Below are 20000 nucleotides of genomic sequence, written 5' to 3' on the forward strand. Positions count from 1 at the left end.
TTCATCCCAAAGTTGCTTGATGGGTTTGAGGTCAGGGCTCTGTGCAGGCCAGTTAAGTTCTTCCACACCGATCTCGACAAACCATTTCTGTATAGACCTCGCTTTGTGCACGGGGTATTGTGATTCTGAAACAAGAAAAGGCCTTCCCCAAGATTTCCTTTCACTGGAAGTAAGGGACCTATCCCAAACCATGAAAAACAGCCCCAGACCATTATTCCTCCTCCACCAAACGTAACAGTTGGCACTATGCATTCGGGCAGGTAGCGTTCTCCTAGCATCCGCCAAACCCAGATTTGTCCGTCAGACTGCCAGATGGTGAAGCGTGATTCACCACTCCAGAGAACGCGTTTCCACTGCTCCAGAGTCAAATGGCGTTGAGCTTTACACCACTCCAGCCGACGCTTTTCATTGCTCATGGCCATGGAAACCCACTTCATGAAGCTCCCGACTAACATGACGTTGCTTTCAGAGACAGTTTGGCACTCGGTAGTGAGTGTTGCAACCGAGGACAGACGCCTAAAGCACTTTAGCACTCAAAGGTCCCGTTCTGTGAGCTTGTGTGGCCTACCACTTCATGGCTGAGCCGTTGTTGCTCCTAGACATTTCCACTTCACAATAACATCACTTACAGTTGACCGGGGCAGCTCTAGCAGGGCAGAAATTTGACGAACTGACCTGTTGGAAAGGTGGCATCCTATGACGGTGCCATGTTGAAAGTCACTGAGCTCTTCAGTAAGGCCATTCTACTTGCAATGTTTGTCTATGGAGATTGCATGGCTGTGTCTTTGATTGTATACACCTGTCAGCAACAGTGTGGCTGAAATAGCAGAATCCACAAATTTGAAAGGGTGTCCACATACTTTTGTGTATATAGTGTACCAGTCACTCATTGCAGGCATTTTGCTGATATCATTCATTACAATAAGTAGCCAAAACGAGAGAAATGTGAAGTTTGAAATGAAATAAGTGTGCTTATATGGGTGATTGTTAATGGGACAACTGATGGCTACAACCATCAAACTAGTAGTAGTAGTAGTAGTAGTATTAGTAGTAGTAGTAGTAGTAGTAGTAGTAATAGTATTTATCGTTATCGCATACATTTAGGCAATTTGTCGCAATATTAATTTTTGCCCATATTCACCTAGCTCTTTTCCATCCCTCTTCCTCCTGTCCCCTGGTTCCTCCCTGGTTCCCCCCTAGTTTTTCCCTGGTTCCTCCCTAGATCTTCCCTGGTTCCTCCCTAGTTCCTTCCTAGTTCCCCCTAGTTCCTCCAGTCCAACCCATTCCATCATTGCAGCGAGGGGAGCCCAGTGAGATCTCCATTACCTGAATGCCTATCTCTCTCTGATGGCTGCGTGACACTGGGGTTCACAGCTAACTGATCCTTAATGTGATAGTGACTGACTGGGGAGGGATAAAACCACCTCTCTCTAACTGGGAAATGGTTGCGCTTCTGTCAGGTGTATTGGTTAACTATAATGGGGTTTCACAACTGTGTCGGCTCAACACTTTAGCACATTAAATGGAGGTTTGTGTGTGTGTGTGCACCCGTGCTGCCTGCCTTTCGTGTGTGTGTGTGTGTGTGTGTGTGTGTGTGTGTGTGTGTGTGTGTGTGTGTGTGTGTGTGTGTGTGTGTGTGTGTGTGTGTGTGTGTGTGTGTGTGTGTGTGTGTGTGTGTGTGTGTGTGTGTGTGAGAGAGAGAGAGAACGGGTTGGCCACCTGCAGTGAGGAGATGTGGTAGAAACAGCAGTAGGGATGTCTCTCTGTACACCCATATGAACCAGGGAACAGCTGTTGCTCTGCTAATGCTGCCTCTCTTTCTGGTCTCTACTAATACTACCTAGCTCTCACTGGGCTCTACTAATACTGCCTAGCTCTCTCTGGTCTCTACTAATACTGCCTAACTCTCTCTGGTCTCTTCTAATACTACCTAGCTCTCTCTGGTCTCTACTAATACTACCTAGCTCTCTCTGTTCTCTAGTAATACTGCCTAGCTCTCTCTGGTCTCTACTAATACTGCCTAGCTCAATCTGGTCTCTACTAATACTGCCTAACTCTCTCTGGTCTCTACTAATACTGCCTAGCTCTCTCTGTTCTCTAGTAATACTGCCTAGCTCTCTCTGGTCTCTACTAATACTGCCTAGCTCTCTCTGGTCTCTACTAATACTACCTAGCTCTCTCTGGTCTCTACTAATACTACCTAGCTCTCTCTGGTCTCTACTAATACTGCCTAGCTCTCTCTGGTCTCTAGTAATACTGCCTAACTCTCTCTGGTCTCTACTAATACTACCTAGCTCTCTCTGGTCTCTACTAATACCACCTAGCTCTCTCTGGTCTCTACTAATACTGCCTAGCTCTCTCTGTTCTCTACTAATGCTGCCTCTCTTTCTGTTCTCTACTAATACTGTCTAGCTCTTTCTGGTCTCAAGTAATACTGCCTAGCTTTCTCTGGTCTCCACTTAATAATGTCTAGCTCTCTCTGGTCTCTAGTAATACCATCTAGCTCTCTCTGGTCTCTAGTAATACTACCTAGCTTTCTCTGGTCTCCACTTAATAATGTCTAGCTCTCTCTGGTTTCTAGTAATACCATCTAGCTCTCTCTGGTCTCTAGTAATACTACCTAGCTTTCTCTGGTCTCCACTTATTACTGTCTAGCTCTCTCTGGTCTCTAGTAATACCATCTAGCTCTCTCTGGTCTCTAGTAATACTACCTAGCTTTCTCTGGTCTCCACTTAATAATGTCTAGCTCTCTCTGGTTTCTAGTAATACCATCTAGCTCTCTCTGGTCTCTAGTAATACTACCTAGCTTTCTCTGGTCTCCACTTATTACTGTCTAGCTCTCTCTGGTCTCTAGTAATACTGCCTAGCTTTCTCTGGTCTCCACTTAATACTGTCTAGATCTCTCTGGTCTCTGAGAATGCTACCTAACATACAGTGCCTTCAGCAAGTATTCATACCCCTTGACTTATTCCACACTCAGTTGTGTTACAGCCTCAATTCAAAATGGATTAAATTGATTTTTGTTCTCGCATATCTACGCACAATACCCCTTAATGACAAAGTGAAAACATGTTTTTAGAAATGTTTGCTAATTTAGTATTCACACCCCTTTAACTATGACACTCCACATTTAGCTCAGATTCGTCCAATTTCCTTTGATCATCCTTGAGATTTCACGACAGCTTGATTGGAGTCCACCTGTGGGCCAATTCAATTCTTAGGACATGATTTAGAAATAAACGTACCTCTACAGTACATTCGGAAAGTATTCAGACCCCTTGACTTTTTCCACATTTTGTTATGTTACTGCCTCATCTACACACAATTCCCCATAATGACAAAGCGAAAATCTTTTTTTAGAAAAACTATTTCAATCTTGGTTTCATCAGACCAGATAATCTTGTTTCTCATGGTCTGAGAGCCTTTAGGTGCCTTTTGGCAAACTCTAAACAGGCTGTCATGTGCCTTTTACTGAGGGGTGGCTTATGTCTGGTCACTCTACCATAAAGGCCATATTGGTGGAGTGCTGCAGAGATGGTTGTCCTTCTGGAAGGTTCTCCCATCTCCACAGAGGAACTTTGGAGCTCTGTCAGAGTGACCATTGAGTTATTGGTCCCCTCCCTGACCAATGCCCTTCTCCCTCGATTGCTCATTTTGGCCGGGCGGCCAGTTTGGCCGGGCGAGTCTGGGTGGTTCCAAACGTATTCCAATTAAGAATGATGGAGGCCACTGTGTTCTTTGGAACCTTCAATCCTGCAGAAATGTTTTGGTATCCTTCCCCAGATCTGTGCCTCGACACAATCCTGTCTCGGAGCTCTAGGGACAATTCCTACAACATCATGGATAGTTTTTTTCTCTGACTTTGCAATGTCAACTGTGGGACCTTATATAGGCAGTTGTGTGCCTTTCCAAACAATGTCCATTCAATTGAATTTACTACAGGTGGACTCCAATCAAGTTGTAGAAACATCTCAAGGATGATCAATGGAAACAGGATGCACCTGAGCTCAATTTCGAGTCTCATATACTTATTTTGGGTCTGATTTCTTTCTTTTTTTTTTATTATACATTTGCAAACATTTCTAAAAAACTGTTTTCTCTTTGTCATTATGGGGTATTGTGTGTAGATTGATCAGGAAAAACATTTATTTAATACATTTTAGAATAAGGCTGTAACATAATAAAATGTGGAAAAAGTCAAGGGGTCTGAATACTTTCCGAATGCCCTATATAAAAGGTCCCACTGTTGACAGTGGATGTCAGAGCAGAAACTACACCATGAAGTCTAAGAAATTGTCCGTAGATCTCCGAGACAGAATTGTGAGTTATACAGTTGAAGTCGGAAGTTTACATACACTTAGGTTGGAGTCATTAAAGGGTGTTTTTCAACCACTCCACACATTTCTTGTTAACAAACTATAGTTTTGGCAAGTCAGTTAGGACATCTACTTTGTGCATGACACAATACATTTTTCCAACAATTGTTTACAGACAGGTTATTTAACTTATAATTCACTGTATCACAATTCCAGTGGGTCAGAAATTTACATACACTAAGTTGACTGTGCCTTTAAACAGCTTGGAAAATTCCAGAAAATTATGTCATGGCTTTAGAAGCTTCTGATAGGCTAATTGACATCATTTGAGTCAATTGGAGGTGTACCTGTTGATGTATTTCAAGGCCTACCTTCAAACTCAGTGCCAGTTTGCTTGACATCATGGGAAAATCAAAAGAAATCAGCCAAAACCTCAGAAAAAAAATTGTAGACATCCACAAGTCTGGTTCATCCTTGGGAGCAATTTCCAAACCCCTGAAGGTACCACGTTGATCTGTACAAACAATAGGACGCAAGTATAAACACCCTGGGACCACGCAGCTCTCATACCGCTCAGGAAGGAGGCGCGTTCTGTCTCCTAGAGATGAACGTACTTTGGTGCGGAAAGTACAAATCAATCCCAGAACAACAGTAAAGGACCTTGTGAAGATCCTGGAGGAAGGTACAAAAGTATCTATATCCACAGTAAAACGAGTCCTATATCAACATAACCTGAAAGGCCGCTCAGCAAGGAAGAAAGCCGCCATAAAAAAAAGCCAGACTACAGTTTGCAACTGCACATGGGGACAAAGATCATACTTTTTGGAGAAATGTCCTCTGGTCTGATGAAACAAAAATACAACTGTTTGGCCATAATGACCATCGTTATGTTTGGAGGAAAAAGGGGGAGGCTTGCAAGCTGAAGAACACCAACCCAACCGTGGAGCACAGGGTTGGCAGCACCATGTTGTGGGGGTGCTTTGCCGCAGAAGGGACTGGTGCACTTCACAAAATAGATGGCATCATGAGGATGGAAAATTATGTGGAAATATTGAAGCAACATCTCAAGACATCAGTCAGGAAGTTAAAGCTTGGTCGCAAATGGGTCTTCCAAATGGACAATGACCCCAAGCATACTTCCAAATTTGTGGCAAAATGGCTACAGCAAGGAGGCCTACAAACCTGACCAAGTTACACCAGCTCTGTCAGGAGGAATGGGCCAAAATCCACCCAACTTATTGTGGGAAGCTTGTGGGAGGCTACCCGAAACGTTTGACTCAAGTTAGACAATTTAAAGGCAATGCTACCAAATACTAATTGAGTGTATGTGAACTTCTGACCCACTGGGAATGTGATGAAAGAAATAAAAGCTTAAATAAATTATTCTCTACTATTATTCTGACATTTCACATTCTTAAAATAGTGGTGATCCTAACTGACAGGGATGTTTTACTTGGATTAAATGTCAGGAATTGTGAAAAAACGGGTTTAAATGTATTTGGCTAAGGTGTATGTAAACCTCTGACTTCAACTGTGTATCTGGGGAAGGTTATAAAACAATTTCTAGAGTGTTGAAAGTTTCCAAGAGCACAGTGGTTTTCATCATTGGGAATTTGAAGAAAAAAAAATACCTTGAGCTGGCCGTCCAACCAAAATGAGCAACAGGGCAAGAAGGACCTTGGTCAGGGAGGTGAACAACAACCCAATGACCACTCTGACAGAACTACAGAGTTAATTTGCTGAGATGGGAGAACCTGCCAGAAGGACAACAGTCTCTACAGAACTTCACCAATCGGAGTTTTATGGGAGAGTGGCCTGAAGGAAGCCACTCCTGAGAAAAGGGCACATGACAGCATGCTTGGAGTTTGCAAACACTTGAAAACTGAGCGCATAAGGCAAAAGATTCTGTGGTCTGATGAGACAAAAATGTAACTCTTTGGCCTGAATGCAAAGCGCTGTGTCTGGAGAAAAACAAGCACAGCTCATCACCTGTTTAACACCATCCCTACCATGAAGCATGGAGGTGGCAGCATCATACTATGGTGATGCTTTTCAGTGGCAGGGACTGGGAGACTGGTAAGGATAGAGGGAACAATGAATGGAGCCAAATACAGGCAAATCCTTGATGATAACCTGCTTCAGAGTGCAAACGCCCTTACACTGGGGCAAATATGTACATTCCAACAGGACAATGAGCCCAAGCATACAGCCAAAGCAACGCTGGAATGGCTTCAGAACAAGAAAGTGCAAGTCCTTGAGTGGCCCAGCCAAAGCCCAGACTTGAATCCCATTGAAAATCTGTGGAAAGACTTGAAGATTGCTGTTTACCGCCACTCCCCGTCTAACTTAACAGAGCTTGAGAAAATCTGCAGGGAAGAATGGGATAAAGTCCCCAAATCTATATGTGCAAAGCTGATACAGACATACCCAAGACGACCCAAAGCTGTTATCTCCACCAAAGGTGCTTCTTCAAAGTGTTGACTCAGGGGTGTGAATACTTATGTAAAAGGGTTTATGTATTTCATTTTCAATACATTTGCTAAACTTCTTAAAAGCATGTTTCTTTGTAATTATGGGGAATTGTGTTCAGATGGGTGAGAATTGTTATTTATTTAATATTTTCTGTCTCTACTAATGCTGTTTAGCTTTCTCTGGTATCTACTAATGCTGCCTCTCTCTCTCTCTCTCTCTCTCTCTCTCATCCTTTCTCTCACTCTCTCTCTCTCTCTCTCTCTCTCTCTCTCTCTCTCTCTCTCTCTCTCTCTCTCTCTCTGTGCTGTGTTCAGTGATAAGTGGAGTGGATCACAAAAGCAAGGAGATTGATTTATTCAAGCAGGGAGTCCCATTGAGACCAGGGTCTCTTTTGCAAGGGAGCCCTGCATGACAAACACAAAGGTGTAGTGGGTTCACACTCAAAAAGATGTCGCATAAAGCTTACTTCATTATTTATTTCATCAATTTTGAATTCAAGCTGTAACACAACAATATGTGGAACAAGTCATGGGGTATGAATACATTGTGAACTCACTCTATCTCTTTCTGTTCTCCACTAATAGTGCCTAGCTTTCTCTGATCTCCACTAATAGTGCTTAGCTTTCTCTGATCTTCACTAATAGTGCCTAGCTTTCTCTGATCTCCACTAATACTGCCTAGCTTTCTCTGATCTCCACTAATAGTGCCTAGCTTTCTCTGATCTCCACTAATAGTGCCTAGCTTTCTCTGATCTCCACTAATACTGCCTAGCTTTCTCTGATCTCCACTAATAGTGCCTAGCTTTCTCTGATCTCCACTAATACTGCCTTTCTTTCCAGTGGTGTAAAGTACTTAAGTAAATACTTTAAAGTACTACTTAAGTAGTTTTTTGGGGTATCTCGAGTTTACTATTTATATTTCTGGCAACTTTTACCTTTACTTAACTACATTCCAAAAAATACTCCATACATTTTCCCTGACACCCAAAAGTACTTGTTACATTTTCAATGCTTAGCAGGACATGAAAATGGTCCAATTCACACACTTCTCAAGAGAACATCCCTGGTAATTCCTACTGCCTCTGATCTGATGGACTCACTAAACACAAATGCTTTGTTTGTAAATTAGGTCTGAGTGTTGGCATGCGCCCCTGACTATCCGTAAATTTTAAAAACAAGAAAATTGTGCGGTCTGGTTTGCCTAATATAAGTAATTTCAAATTATTTATACTTTTACTTTTGATACTTATGTATATTTAAAATCAAATACTTTTATACTTTTACTTAAGTAGTATTTTACTGGGTGACTTTAGTGATTTTCTGTTAAGGTGTCTTTACTTTTTTCTCAAGTATGACAATTGGGCAGTGGTGGAAAAAGTACATAATTGTCATACTTGAGTAAAAGTAAAGATACTTTAGTAGAAAATTGCTCAAGTAAAAGTGAAAGTCACCCAGTAAAATATTACTTGAAAAAAAAAGTCTGAAAGTATTTGGTTTTAAGTATACTTAAGTATCAAAAGTAAATGTAATCGCTAAAATATACTTAAGTATCAAAAGTAAAAGTATAAATCATTTCAAATTCCTTATATTAAGCAAACCAGACGGCACGATTGTCTTGTTTTTTAAATTCATGGATAGCCAGGGGCGCACTCCAACACTCACTCAGACATAATTTACAAACGAAGCATGTGTTTAGTGAGTCCACCAGATCAGAGACAGGAGAGGTGACCAGGGATGTTCTCTTGATACGTGTGTTAATTGGATAATGTTCCTGTCCTGCTAAGCAATCGAAATGTAACGAGTACCTTTTGGGTGTGTTAGGTTCTTATTTTTCAGAGTAAATAACTCACGGACACCAGAGAAGCTTTAACCAAGTTGAATTCTTCTTCTGGTCTCCACCAATACTGCCTAGCTTTCTCTGGTCTCCACCAATACTGCCTAGCTTTCTCTGGTCTCCACCAATACTGCCTAGCTTTCTCTGGTCTCCACCAATACTGCCTAGCTTTCTCTGGTCTCCACCAATACTGCCTAGCTTTCTCTGGTCTCCACCAATACTGCCTAGCTTTCTCTGGTCTCCACCAATACTGCCTAGCTTTCTCTCTCTCGCTGCTGCTGTGTTCAATGAGAAGTGGATCATGAAAGCCAGGAGATTGATTTATTTAAGCAGTCCAATTAAGACCAGGGTCTCATTTGCAAAGGAGCCCTGCAGGTCAAGACAAGCTGCAAGTACTGCAAGTACACATTAAACGTTACAGACACAAATACTTCAATCAGGGCAGGAGCATAGAAAACACACACAAAAAATGACAAAAACACAATTATTTAAAAATATATATATAATCCTCCACCAATAATCTAAACTGCCCAAAAGACACTGATGCATCCAACTGTTGGGGATTCTGAAGATTGTTCCATAAGAGGTGTAAAATAAAATAAAAGCTGTTTCATCTAAATGTGTAGTGACCACAGCAACGGGAGGCAGGGGTGCTGAGAGAGTTGCAGGACCCCCTGATAAATCACAATTAGAAAATAATTAATATATATTTTTTAAGTAAGTGCACTAGGCCTTTATTACACCGGAACGCCCTCTGGGAAATTGGATAGAGATTAGGTAGGAGAGAGATTTTTTTTTGGGGGGGGGGGGGAGGGGGTAGGAGAGAGAGAGAGAAGTGAAAGTAGAGTGATGGAAGGAAGATTAAAAGGGTAATTGATGAACGGAGGATGAAAGAGAAAAAAGAGGGGGAAAGGTAGAGGGAAATGAGGTGAAACGAGTGAATTTGAGAGAGAGAGGGAGAGGCGGAGAGGGAGAGGGGATGAGAGCGAAGCAAGCGTTCGGTTGCATATAACGCCAGGTTTAGTGTGTGTGTTGTGTTGTGTGTGTTGTGTGTGTGTTGTGTTGTGTTGTGTGTGTTGTGTTGTGTGTGTGTGTTGTGTGTTGTGTGTGTCGGCATGTCAAACAGCAGAGGTGTGATGTGTCATAATGGAGCGGGAACGCTAAGCTCTGCCGCTGAAATGAAAAGTATACAGAGGTGAAGCTTCGACACACACATACAGTATACACACACACACACACACACACACACACACACACACACACACACACACACACACACACACACACACACACGGCTCAGGGAATGGCTCAGACACCTTCTGATTGGGACCAAAGAGCATCGTCTGTGATCACCCCAGAATATTTAATGTAATAACAATGTCTTTCACATTCTTTATTCTTTTTTCTTTAATTTTTTTCCCCTCTCTCTCTCCTCCCACTCTCTCCCTCTCTCCTTCCCTCTGCTTCCCTGGACCCAGGGAAAGGTAAATGGTTGCTGTGTGCTCCACGTATTGCCTTTTGTCTTTTCTTTTAACCATTGTGTCAAGTCCTCCATTTTACCCGCAGTCACACGCCTCTTCAGCTGTCTGGGGAGTGACAGACAGACAGACAGCAGAAAGCCTGGGAGTGAGCTCTGCTCTTTAGCTATAACACAGCACTACATACTGGCGCTCGCGCACAGAGTCGCCACGGGCCGTTTTTATCTCGATGCTGCATCTGTGTTTCTGTTTCTGCTCTCAAAAGACGTTAAACGCGATATATGAGACGTTTGTAAATATAGACGCAGGGCCACTGTACTCTGCAGCTTGTGTGACAGAATGCTTAAGGCCTCTACTCAGTCTGGTAGCTCTGAAGCGGTACAGATTCGACGGTAGAATTTTAAAGGTCATTTCCGATTGAGCCGACATACGCAGCGTTTACCGTGTATGAAGTCAACGCTATAAAGCGGGAACATTGCCTTTAAATTTCAATACGCTGGAAAGCTGAACTTCTGCGATGTGGATTGAATCGAGCTCTAAATATACACACACACGCAGTCAAAACGCACACAATTCTCTACGCTGGAAAGGAACCGAGTATTATTGACCCAAAGTGTGTGAGCACACAATTAAGCAGGGAGACGGTGCTGGTAATGGACTCATGATCAGAGTGGACCACTGTGATAAACGCTGAGTGTCCCTAGGTGTGTGTGTGTGTGTGTTTGTTTCACAGCTGCACCTGTGGCTCTGCACGGCTCCCCTGCATGGCCCCTCAGCATGGTTCCACTCCCCAGCACTCTCTCCGTCATCTGACATTCTTTCTTTATCACTTCGTCCATGGTTTCTTGGATTCCCACTCTGCACTATACTCTGGGATGATTCTCTGTTGATGGTGTGTGTGTACATGATGTGTGGATGACAGGTGTTGTATTTCATCCCCATCCCACGATCAGTATATTGTGTTACTCAATCCCCCCATCCCCACACATGTCTCTGTTTTTTCCTTCTGTCTATCTCTCTCTCTCTTTCTGTCTTTCCCTCTCTTTCTGTCTGTCTTTCTTTCTCTCTCTCTCTCTCTCTCTCTCTCTCTCTCCCTCCCTCTCTCGCTCTTTCTATCTTTCTCTTTCTCTCTCTCTCTCTCTCTCTCTCTCTCTCTCTCCCTCTCTCGCTCTTTCTGTCTTTCTCTCTCTCTCTCTCTCTCTCACTGGGAGTCACTGCCTCCTCTCTGGCATGTGGCAACTGTCTGAAGATCTCAGCATGGCATTTCCTTTACCATTAGGCAATGGGACACATTGTGTGTGTGTGTGTGTGTGCGTGCGTGCGTGCATGCGTGCGTGCGTGCGTGCGTGAAGGCGCCCACCCACCCACCACTGAGAAGACACTTCTTCTTAAGGCAGTGAATGATAATAACTGTTCACTGACGATAGGGAAGCACTCATCATCTGTCATCTGTGGAAACAAGTGAACAAAATAGCTTATTTTTATAGTTCAACCATACATTGCATGCCAGGGTAATGTACCGTACATTGCATGTCAGAGTAATGTGCCGTACATTGCATGTCAGGGTAATGTACCATACATTGCATGTCCGAGTAATGTACCACACATTGCCTGTCATGGTAATGTACCATACATTGCATGTCAGAGTAATGTGCCGTACATTGCATGTCAGGGTAATGTACCATACATTGCATGTCCGAGTAATGTACCACACATTGCCTGTCATGGTAATGTACCATACATTGCATGTCCGAGTAATGTACCACACATTGCCTGTCATGGTAATGTACCGTACATTGCATGTCAGGGTAATGTACCATACATTGCATGTCCGAGTAATGTACCACACATTGCCTGTCATGGTAATGTACCGTACATTGCATGTCAGGGTAATGTACCATACTTTGCATGTCAGGGTAATGTAACATACATTGCATGTCAGAGTAATGTACCACACATTGCCTGTCAGGGTAATGTACCATACATTGCATGTCAGGGTAATGTACCATACATTGCATGCCAGGGTAATGTACCATACATTGCATGTCAGGGTAATGTACCATATATTGCATGTCCGAAAGTATTCAGACCCCTTGACTTTTTCGACATTTTGTTTACGTTACAGCCCTATTCTAAAATGAATTAAATAAATACAAGTCCTCAGCAATCTACACACAATACCCAATAATGACAACGTCAAAACAGGTTTTTACAAATTTACAAAAAAACTGAAATACCTTATTTACTTAAGTATTCAGACCCTTTGCTATGAGACTTGAAATTGATCTCAGGTGCATCCTGTTTCCATTGATCATCCTTGAGATGTTTCTACAACTTGATTGGAGTCCACCTGTGGTAAATTCAATTGATTGGACATGATTTGGAAAGGCATACATCTGTCTATATAAGGTCCCACAGTTGACAGTGCACGTCAGAGCAAAAACCAAACCATGAGATCGAAGGAATTCTCCCTAGAGCTCCGAGACAGGATTGGTACCAAAACATTTCTGCAGCATTAAAGGTCCCCAAGAACACAGTGGCCTCCATCATTTTTAAATGGAAAAAATTTGGAACCACCGAGACTCATCCTAGAGCTGGCCGCCCGGCCAAACTGAGAAATCGGGGGAGAAGAGCCTTGGTAAGGGAGGTGAGCAAGTACCCGATGGTCACTCTGACAGAGCTCTAGAGTTCCTCTGTGGAGATGGGAGAACCTTCCAGAAGGACAACCACCTCCGCAGCATTCCACCAATCAGGCCTTTATGGTAGAGTGGCCAGACGGAAGCCTAAAAGGCACGACAGCCCTCTTGGAGTTTGCCAAAAGGCACCTAAAGACTCTCAGACCAAAGTATTTCAGCGGCAGGGATTGGGAGACTAGTCAGGATCGAGGCAAGATGAACGGAGCAAAGTACAGAGAGATCCCTGCTCCAGGGCGCTCAGGACATCAGACTGGGGGAACGGTTCACCTTCCAACAGGACAACGACCCTAAGCACACAGCGAAGACAATGCAGAAGTAGCTTCGGGACAAGTCCCTGAATGTCCTTGAGTGGCCCAGCCAGAGCCCGGACTTGAACCCAATCGAACATCTCTGGAGAGACGACGCTCCCCATCCAACCTGACAGAGCTTGAGAGGATCTGGAGAGAATAATGGGAGAAACTCCCCAAATACAGGTGTGCCAAGCTTGTAGCGTCATACCCAAGAAGACTCGAGGCTGTAATCGTTGCCAAAGGGGCTTCAACAAAGTACTGAGTAAAGGGTCTGAATACTTATGTAAATGTGATATATATCTTTTTTTATATATATACATTTGCAAACATTCTTAAAACCTGTTTTTGCTTTGTCATTAAAGGGTATTGTGTGTAGATTGATGAGGGGGGCGGGGGGGGGGGACAATTTAAAAAAAAATTGAATAAGGCTGTAACCTAACAAAATGTGGAAGAAGTCAAGGTGTCTGAATTTCCTAGTAGTAGAAAGTGGAAACGTCTGTCTGCTATCCCATGCTTTTCACCAACATTCATCATGTCAAAATATACAGATGCTCTTCTAATGTATTTAATTACCTGCCATATACATACATGTGAATATGACACGTATTCATGTCTCATACGATATCTTCTATCCCTTCTATAGAGACTTTGCCTATGTGGCGAGAGACAAAAACACACGGGTGTTGAAATGCCATGTGTTTCGATGTGATACCCCTGCAGAAGCCATAGCAACGAGTCTCCACGAAATCTGTTCCAAGGTGAGTGGGCATTTTCACAGAAATGTTCTGTCCATTAAATTCAAGTGGAGGGAGTAGAAAGAAGTACACACCTCATTTTGGTCAAATTGCAATCCTGTTTACAGTATGTGTAACCGCCACCAACATCGCCATTGGATCTGCCCTGGGGCGGGCGGTTGTGAGGGTGAGGGGAGGGTGGGGGAGTGTTTTAACCCCACTCAGGGTTAAGGGAATTCTAGCCCTGAAAGGAGTAACCTACGTTCGTTATGTAGCAGTGGCGAGGAGAGGAGACTGCTAAACTGCTGCTACTCATTCCCAGTCCCTGCTGAATGTACTGTTCCTTACGAATGTATGATGCACATGGAGACTAGACCAGTTTCACTGTTCTAGACACTGACAGCTTCGACAGCCTGTAGGCTTTAGACCAGGCATGACCTTGAAAAAGGACAATTCACTCAGCAAAATAAAGGTAGTCTCCTTGTCTGTTGTTTGTGATCTGCTTTCTGACAAGAGAGATGGTGACCCACTTTGGAAAAAAGCTCTACATCTTGTCTCAGTGTTTCTCAGCTATTACTCAATACGTTGTTGGCCTGGCAGTCCCATACATAAGTAAATGAATAATCCCAAACAGTCACTCATTGTGCGCTAGTAAATAAGTCCTACACACCACATTGTCTATTTAAAACAATTCCTACAGCAGTGTGAAAACTTACTGACCTCAGCCTCTGTTGGTGTGCAGTGTGTGTGTGTGTGTGTGTGTGTGCCTGCCTGCCTGCCTGCCTGTGTACATACATACGTGTGTGTGCGTTCGTTCCCCTGTGAGAAGAGAGTTGCAGACTCACCATAGACTTTGATTAATGACACCTACAATTAATCAACTATCTCGAAGGGAGTGCAGCACATTACAGCGCCCGTAAGCGTGGCTGCTCTTCTGCAGTATAAGAACACAGAGAGATCGAGAAGAGAAACGGAGAGAGATTCATTCATTAGGAAATATGTCTACATTTTAGTTCAAAGAACACACAATGTCTTGTGCTTCTTTCTGAGTCTGAAGTTTAAACGCTTTGAATTTCTTTTTCACATTACCATCTTATCCCCCCCCTCTTTTACCCCTCTCTTCCCCCATCTGACTCTCCCTCTCTCCCCCACTCCTCTCTACCTCCAGATTATGGCTGAGAGGAAGAGTGCGAAGGCTGCTGCCTGCAGCTCATCCCAAACAGGCTCCGATGTTCCTCTCCAGGGTAAGGGGCTTGGTGACACACACACACACACACACACACACACACAGGTACTATTCATTAATGGTGATCTGTTTACAGAATTGGAGTTGAGCGTTATAACTTGATTTGTTTCACCCTCTGTATGTGTTTCATGAGTGTTTCACTGCAAATGAAAAAAGGCCCCTTGTGAATCCAGAACTGAACGAAAACACTTGTTAATGAAAAAGCTGTGCTTGGTTCACTTAAGCCTGAATTATGCTGACAACAGTACAACATCTCATGACACATTACCAAAAGTACTAAACCAATTATTATAGATAATAAAATAACAATTCATCCCATAACTTCAGCTTTTGTGTCAGGATCTGCTGACTGCGGGGGAAATACTTTTATTCTGTGCATGGAGTAAAAATCGTGGATGGGCTCTGAGCTCACAGGAGCAGCTCACCTCATTAAAAGCCAATTAGTGTTGAGTCGTAGCCAGCCCTAACGCTCAGCAACCCCCTGTTGAGAGATCAAAGCGCTCATTGGACGAACATCGCTCACTCGCTACTCGCTACCACGACCAAACCGCCTGTGCACTCCACTATCAGATCCCTCCACTGTCTCTCACCTCCTTTCATTCCATCCCTTGTTTCTCCCCGACCCTCAGGCAGAGTGTAATAGGAAGTAGACGAACTCCTGTTCTGTCATTTATCCGGGGTGTTGGTCTTTACACTCTTGTCTGTGTTAGGATGGACAGAGGGATAGAAGACTTCCCGCCCTTCAGGCCGCCCTGTAAATACACTTTGTTTTTGAGCCGAGCGTTTATCAAAACAGCCCCTCTGAAGCTCTGCACACTCGTATGAATAACCATCTTCAGTTGTTTTTTCATATGACCTAATTAGATGCAACAGCATCTGAAATATTCAAATGTTCACACAATAATCGGTTTATTTTTGTATTTTAGACTAACAAGCCTGTTTGGGCATGTCTTTGCCTGAGTCTGCTTGGACATCCTTTGTAGTGTGTGTGTGTGTGTGTGTGTGTATGTGTATGTGTGTGTGTGCATTTTTCGTGTCTGATGTGTGTATTCTCCCACAGAGTTTCCCGTCCCAAAGACTGAGCTGGTGCAGAAGTTCAATGTGAACTACCTGGGGATGACGTCTGTGTCTCGCCCCATAGGTAAGAGAAGTAAGGACGCTACATATACAGCCGTACCTAACCACCTGAATTGTTCAGTTAATCATGGTCCATACACCTGTACACATACTGGAGCAGTGGAGGCTCCTCAGAGGAGCAAGGAGATGACCAAAAAATCTAAATAGTGAAACATTACAGTTATCCTTTTTAGATTAAACTATACTAAATATATTCACGTCATCAAATAATTTATTAAAGCACACTGTTTTGCTATGAAGGTCTACGGTAGCTTCAACAGCACTTTGTAGGGTAGCACCATGGTGTAGCCGGAGGACAGCTAGCTTCCGTCCTCTTCTGGGTACATTGACTTCAATACAAAACCTAGGAGGTTCCTGGTTTTCACCCCCTTCCATAGACTTACACAGTAATTCTGACAACTTACGGAGGATGTCCTCCAACCTATCAGAGCTCTTGCAGCAGGAACTGACATGTTGTCTACCCAATCAAAGGATCAGATAATGAATCTAGTACTGAAATAATAAAATATAGCTAGCTAGACTGCAGTGCATACAATGTGGTGAGTAGTTGACTGAAAGAGAGAAAGACAATAGCTGAACAGTTTTGAGCAAATTAAATTCTTCAAAAATGAAAGAGAAGCAAGAAAGCGAGGGAGAGAGAAAGCTAGCTATATTTCTCGTAGTATTTTTTTCACTTTCACTTGCTTAGCTAGTTTATGCATCTAGCCAGTTTAGCCTACTCAAACACCCTGCTCAAACAGAGAGGGATGCTATGTTAGCTTGCTTGCTATTGCTATCCCACACAGAAACTCTTACAAGTCAAAGTAAGATTTTGGTTTTATTAATTTATTGCCACCAGGGCCCACCGGTGTAACTGCTAAACTGCTTTCTGACTGTACACTGCATGATTGTAGCGGGTTTACTAACACGTTAATGCTAGTTGCTATATCGACTATGACATTAGCTAATATGGGGACAAAGACGTAGGCTGTGTGTAGTTGTTAGCAATTATGATATGAAGGTTTGGCTTGGAAAGTGTTTTTGCCTGGTCACAGACAGCTGATGTGTGGTGAGCTGAAGTCCACAAGCGAAGGGAAAAGGTGAGAGGAGGAGAGCGCGTTGATGCGAGAAGGAATACAACGAGAAAGTGATCATGCTGTTTGTATGTGGCTGCTATGAAAGTGAACTGTGTTTACATGTGATCAGAGGTGTATTCCTACCGCCAAATTCTGTTTAAAAACGTTTCTTAAACAGAAGCGAACGGAACAAAATGGGGCTAACTATACCTGCATTTCTCCAATAGAAACTATTGTTGGCAATTGCTGGACTAATGATTACACCCTATATCAGCTAGATCCAGTCAAAAGTGTGCAAGGCGGTATACAATGAGTCACTCTCTGTCACCCTGATTATTTAAACATTTTCTCTCGACCTGTGCACCTATGTTGTAAACTTTCATTCATAGGCTAAATTGTAACGACCTCATGATGGGTGCAGGGAAAATGTGAGTATCGTGTTGTAGTCTAAATCTATCAATGTTATATTGAACTCATCTTAAACGGCACCGACCGCCACTCCACTGGAGTTAGAAAACAAACTCAGGTTTCACCACCTCTCTCTCTTTCCTCCCTCTCTCCCTCTCCATCCCCTCCTCTCTCTCCAGGTATGGACATCATCAACGGGGCTATAGAGAGCCTGGTGTCCTCCACAGGAAAAGAGGACTGGACCCCTGTCATACTGAGTGTGGCTGACGCCACCGTGGCTGTCATCAAGGAGAAGGCAAGTAGCAGATTTTCTTCCCGTACCTGTGGATTATCTCTGAATCGCTTTACCACATTCATGATTTGCATTTGTTATCCATTTGGCAACCGCATGTGAAATAACAGATTCACATCTCATCCGTCTGGACTGAAACCTACTGTAGATATTGATTTCATCTTAACCAACCTGGCTTTTCTTGCTTTGACCCGTTGCCCTCATCATGACAAAAAACATGTCTTCATTTCTACCTGAATATTCCCTATATTCTATAACCATTGGTCCCCTGGACAGGAAGAGGAGGAGGAAGTGCTGGTGGAGTGCCGCGTGCGTTTCCTGTCCTTCATGGGAGTGGGCCGGGACATCCACACCTTTGCTTTCGTCATGGACTCTGGGAACCAGCACTTCCAGTGCCACGTGTTCTGGTGTGACCCCAACGCTGGCAGTGTGTCTGAGGCCGTGCAGGCTGCTTGCATGGTGAGACTCCTACTCATACCTACTGTGTGTACACACATACTGTATATATACATTGTCTGCTTATCCTCTTTGCCTCGTTCTTGCATTTAGGGTTGAACCAGGAAGTGGACATGAAGCTAGAGGTAGTGTTAGGGTTGTGATTGGTTTAAGGTTGTGGTTGAGGCTACGGTTAGGGTTGTGATTGGTTTAAAGTTGTGGTTGAGGCTACGGTTAGGGTTGTGATTGGTTTAAGGTTGTGGTTGAGGCTACGGTTAGGGTTGAACCAAGACGTGGACATGAAGCTAGAGTTAGTGTTAGGGTTGTGGTTGAGTTAGACTCTGATGTACTTTCCTCTCCCCCCTTCCTCCTCTTCCTCAGCTGCGGTATCAGAAGTGTCTGGTGGCACGCCCCCCCTCTCAGAGAGCTGGCTCCTCCTCCCCGCCCCCCGACTCGGTGACGCGCCGGGTGACCACCAGCGTGAAGCGTGGCGTCCAGTCTCTCATAGACACTCTGAAAACAAAGAAAACGCCCTCAGAACTGCCTCAGCAATGACGGACAGCTCACTGACCACACCCCCTACCACAGCCCCTGGCTTTGTCACTCACACTGTCGCCACAACTACGACCTACAACCACTCCTAACCAATACCAGCCATGGTAACCAACGATGTACATATATGTTAACTTAACACCACTGGGCAGACCAAAGGAGGAATGGATCTGGAAATGTGTATCTGCTCAAAATAATAAAAAGTGAACTAATCTGCAGAAGAAGAAGAGGAAGGCCAAGCTGATGTGCGGTTAATACGGGTCGTCACTAGTGGAACTTTCCATTGAGCTTTGAACTCTGCTGTGTCATAGCAAGACTTGCCTACTTTAGCCAGGCCACAGCTGTCCTCACCGGGCACTGCCTCGTCTTGTGGAGTATTATTACTACTGAGCTGTATGGAGTATTAAGCCGGTGTCACACAAAGCATTCTGGATACAATTTATGTTGCTTGCAACAAAGTTGCACCTGTGTTGCCCAGTGTGTCACCCCCCAAATTTTTGGGGGCCTGCAACTTAGTTGCATTGCATCGCAAGATAGAAATGAATCCTATTTCACGCAACTGACTGTATGCAGTGTCCAATCAGTGAGCAGGAAAAAAAGTTTACATGACTCGTCATATCGTTCCGTACGGAACTCTGACCCAAGTTGTCATGTCAACACAGCTGTAAGTGTTGCTAACAAAAGAGACATGCCAAATGTCAGAAAAAAATTGTCTAGTCATGGTTTATGTACATGCTCTGGCAGTCAATAAATGTCATTTTAAAAGTGAACCCAGACTTTTATCTGTCCAGTTTCAACTGAAATTGGCCAACATGAACTGCGCTAGCTAGGTTAGCTCGTTGCTAGCTTTGTTAGCTAGTTAGCTTGGTAAAACATAGCCCTTGATTATGACTCTCATTACATTATACATAAGAGTTATTGGATGAAGGCGTCTTCTCTACGGGGGAGTTTTGTTACGAGCCCCGATGCTCAATCTGAACATTAACACGAGTCGCTTGCGGTACAGTTTTGGAGGCGTATGGACCTTATCTTTCATATCATCGAGAAATAATACCT

General features: G+C 43.6%; 1 protein-coding gene across 2 annotated transcripts in view; it reads left to right on the top strand.

The window, feature by feature from the left end:
- Positions 1-20000, top strand: part of LOC139366200 (amyloid beta precursor protein binding family B member 2-like) — a 60091-nt gene that overhangs the window by 38631 nt on the left and 1460 nt on the right. Inside the window, exons 9-14 of one of the 2 annotated variants that reach the window (XM_071103423.1) lie at positions 13729-13843; positions 14988-15063; positions 16126-16206; positions 17845-17960; positions 18234-18416; positions 18774-20000. The exon at positions 18774-20000 is cut by the window's right edge and continues 1460 nt beyond it. In XM_071103423.1, coding sequence (XP_070959524.1) covers positions 13729-13843; positions 14988-15063; positions 16126-16206; positions 17845-17960; positions 18234-18416; positions 18774-18947 — 745 coding nt within the window. In that variant the 3' untranslated portion in view covers positions 18948-20000. The remainder of the gene's footprint in view (positions 1-13728; positions 13844-14987; positions 15064-16125; positions 16207-17844; positions 17961-18233; positions 18417-18773) is intronic. The other variant, XM_071103422.1, reaches the window with a different exon arrangement.

This window comes from Oncorhynchus clarkii, chromosome 14 (genome assembly GCF_045791955.1).
Source record: "Oncorhynchus clarkii lewisi isolate Uvic-CL-2024 chromosome 14, UVic_Ocla_1.0, whole genome shotgun sequence".
Taxonomy (NCBI): domain Eukaryota; kingdom Metazoa; phylum Chordata; class Actinopteri; order Salmoniformes; family Salmonidae; genus Oncorhynchus; species Oncorhynchus clarkii.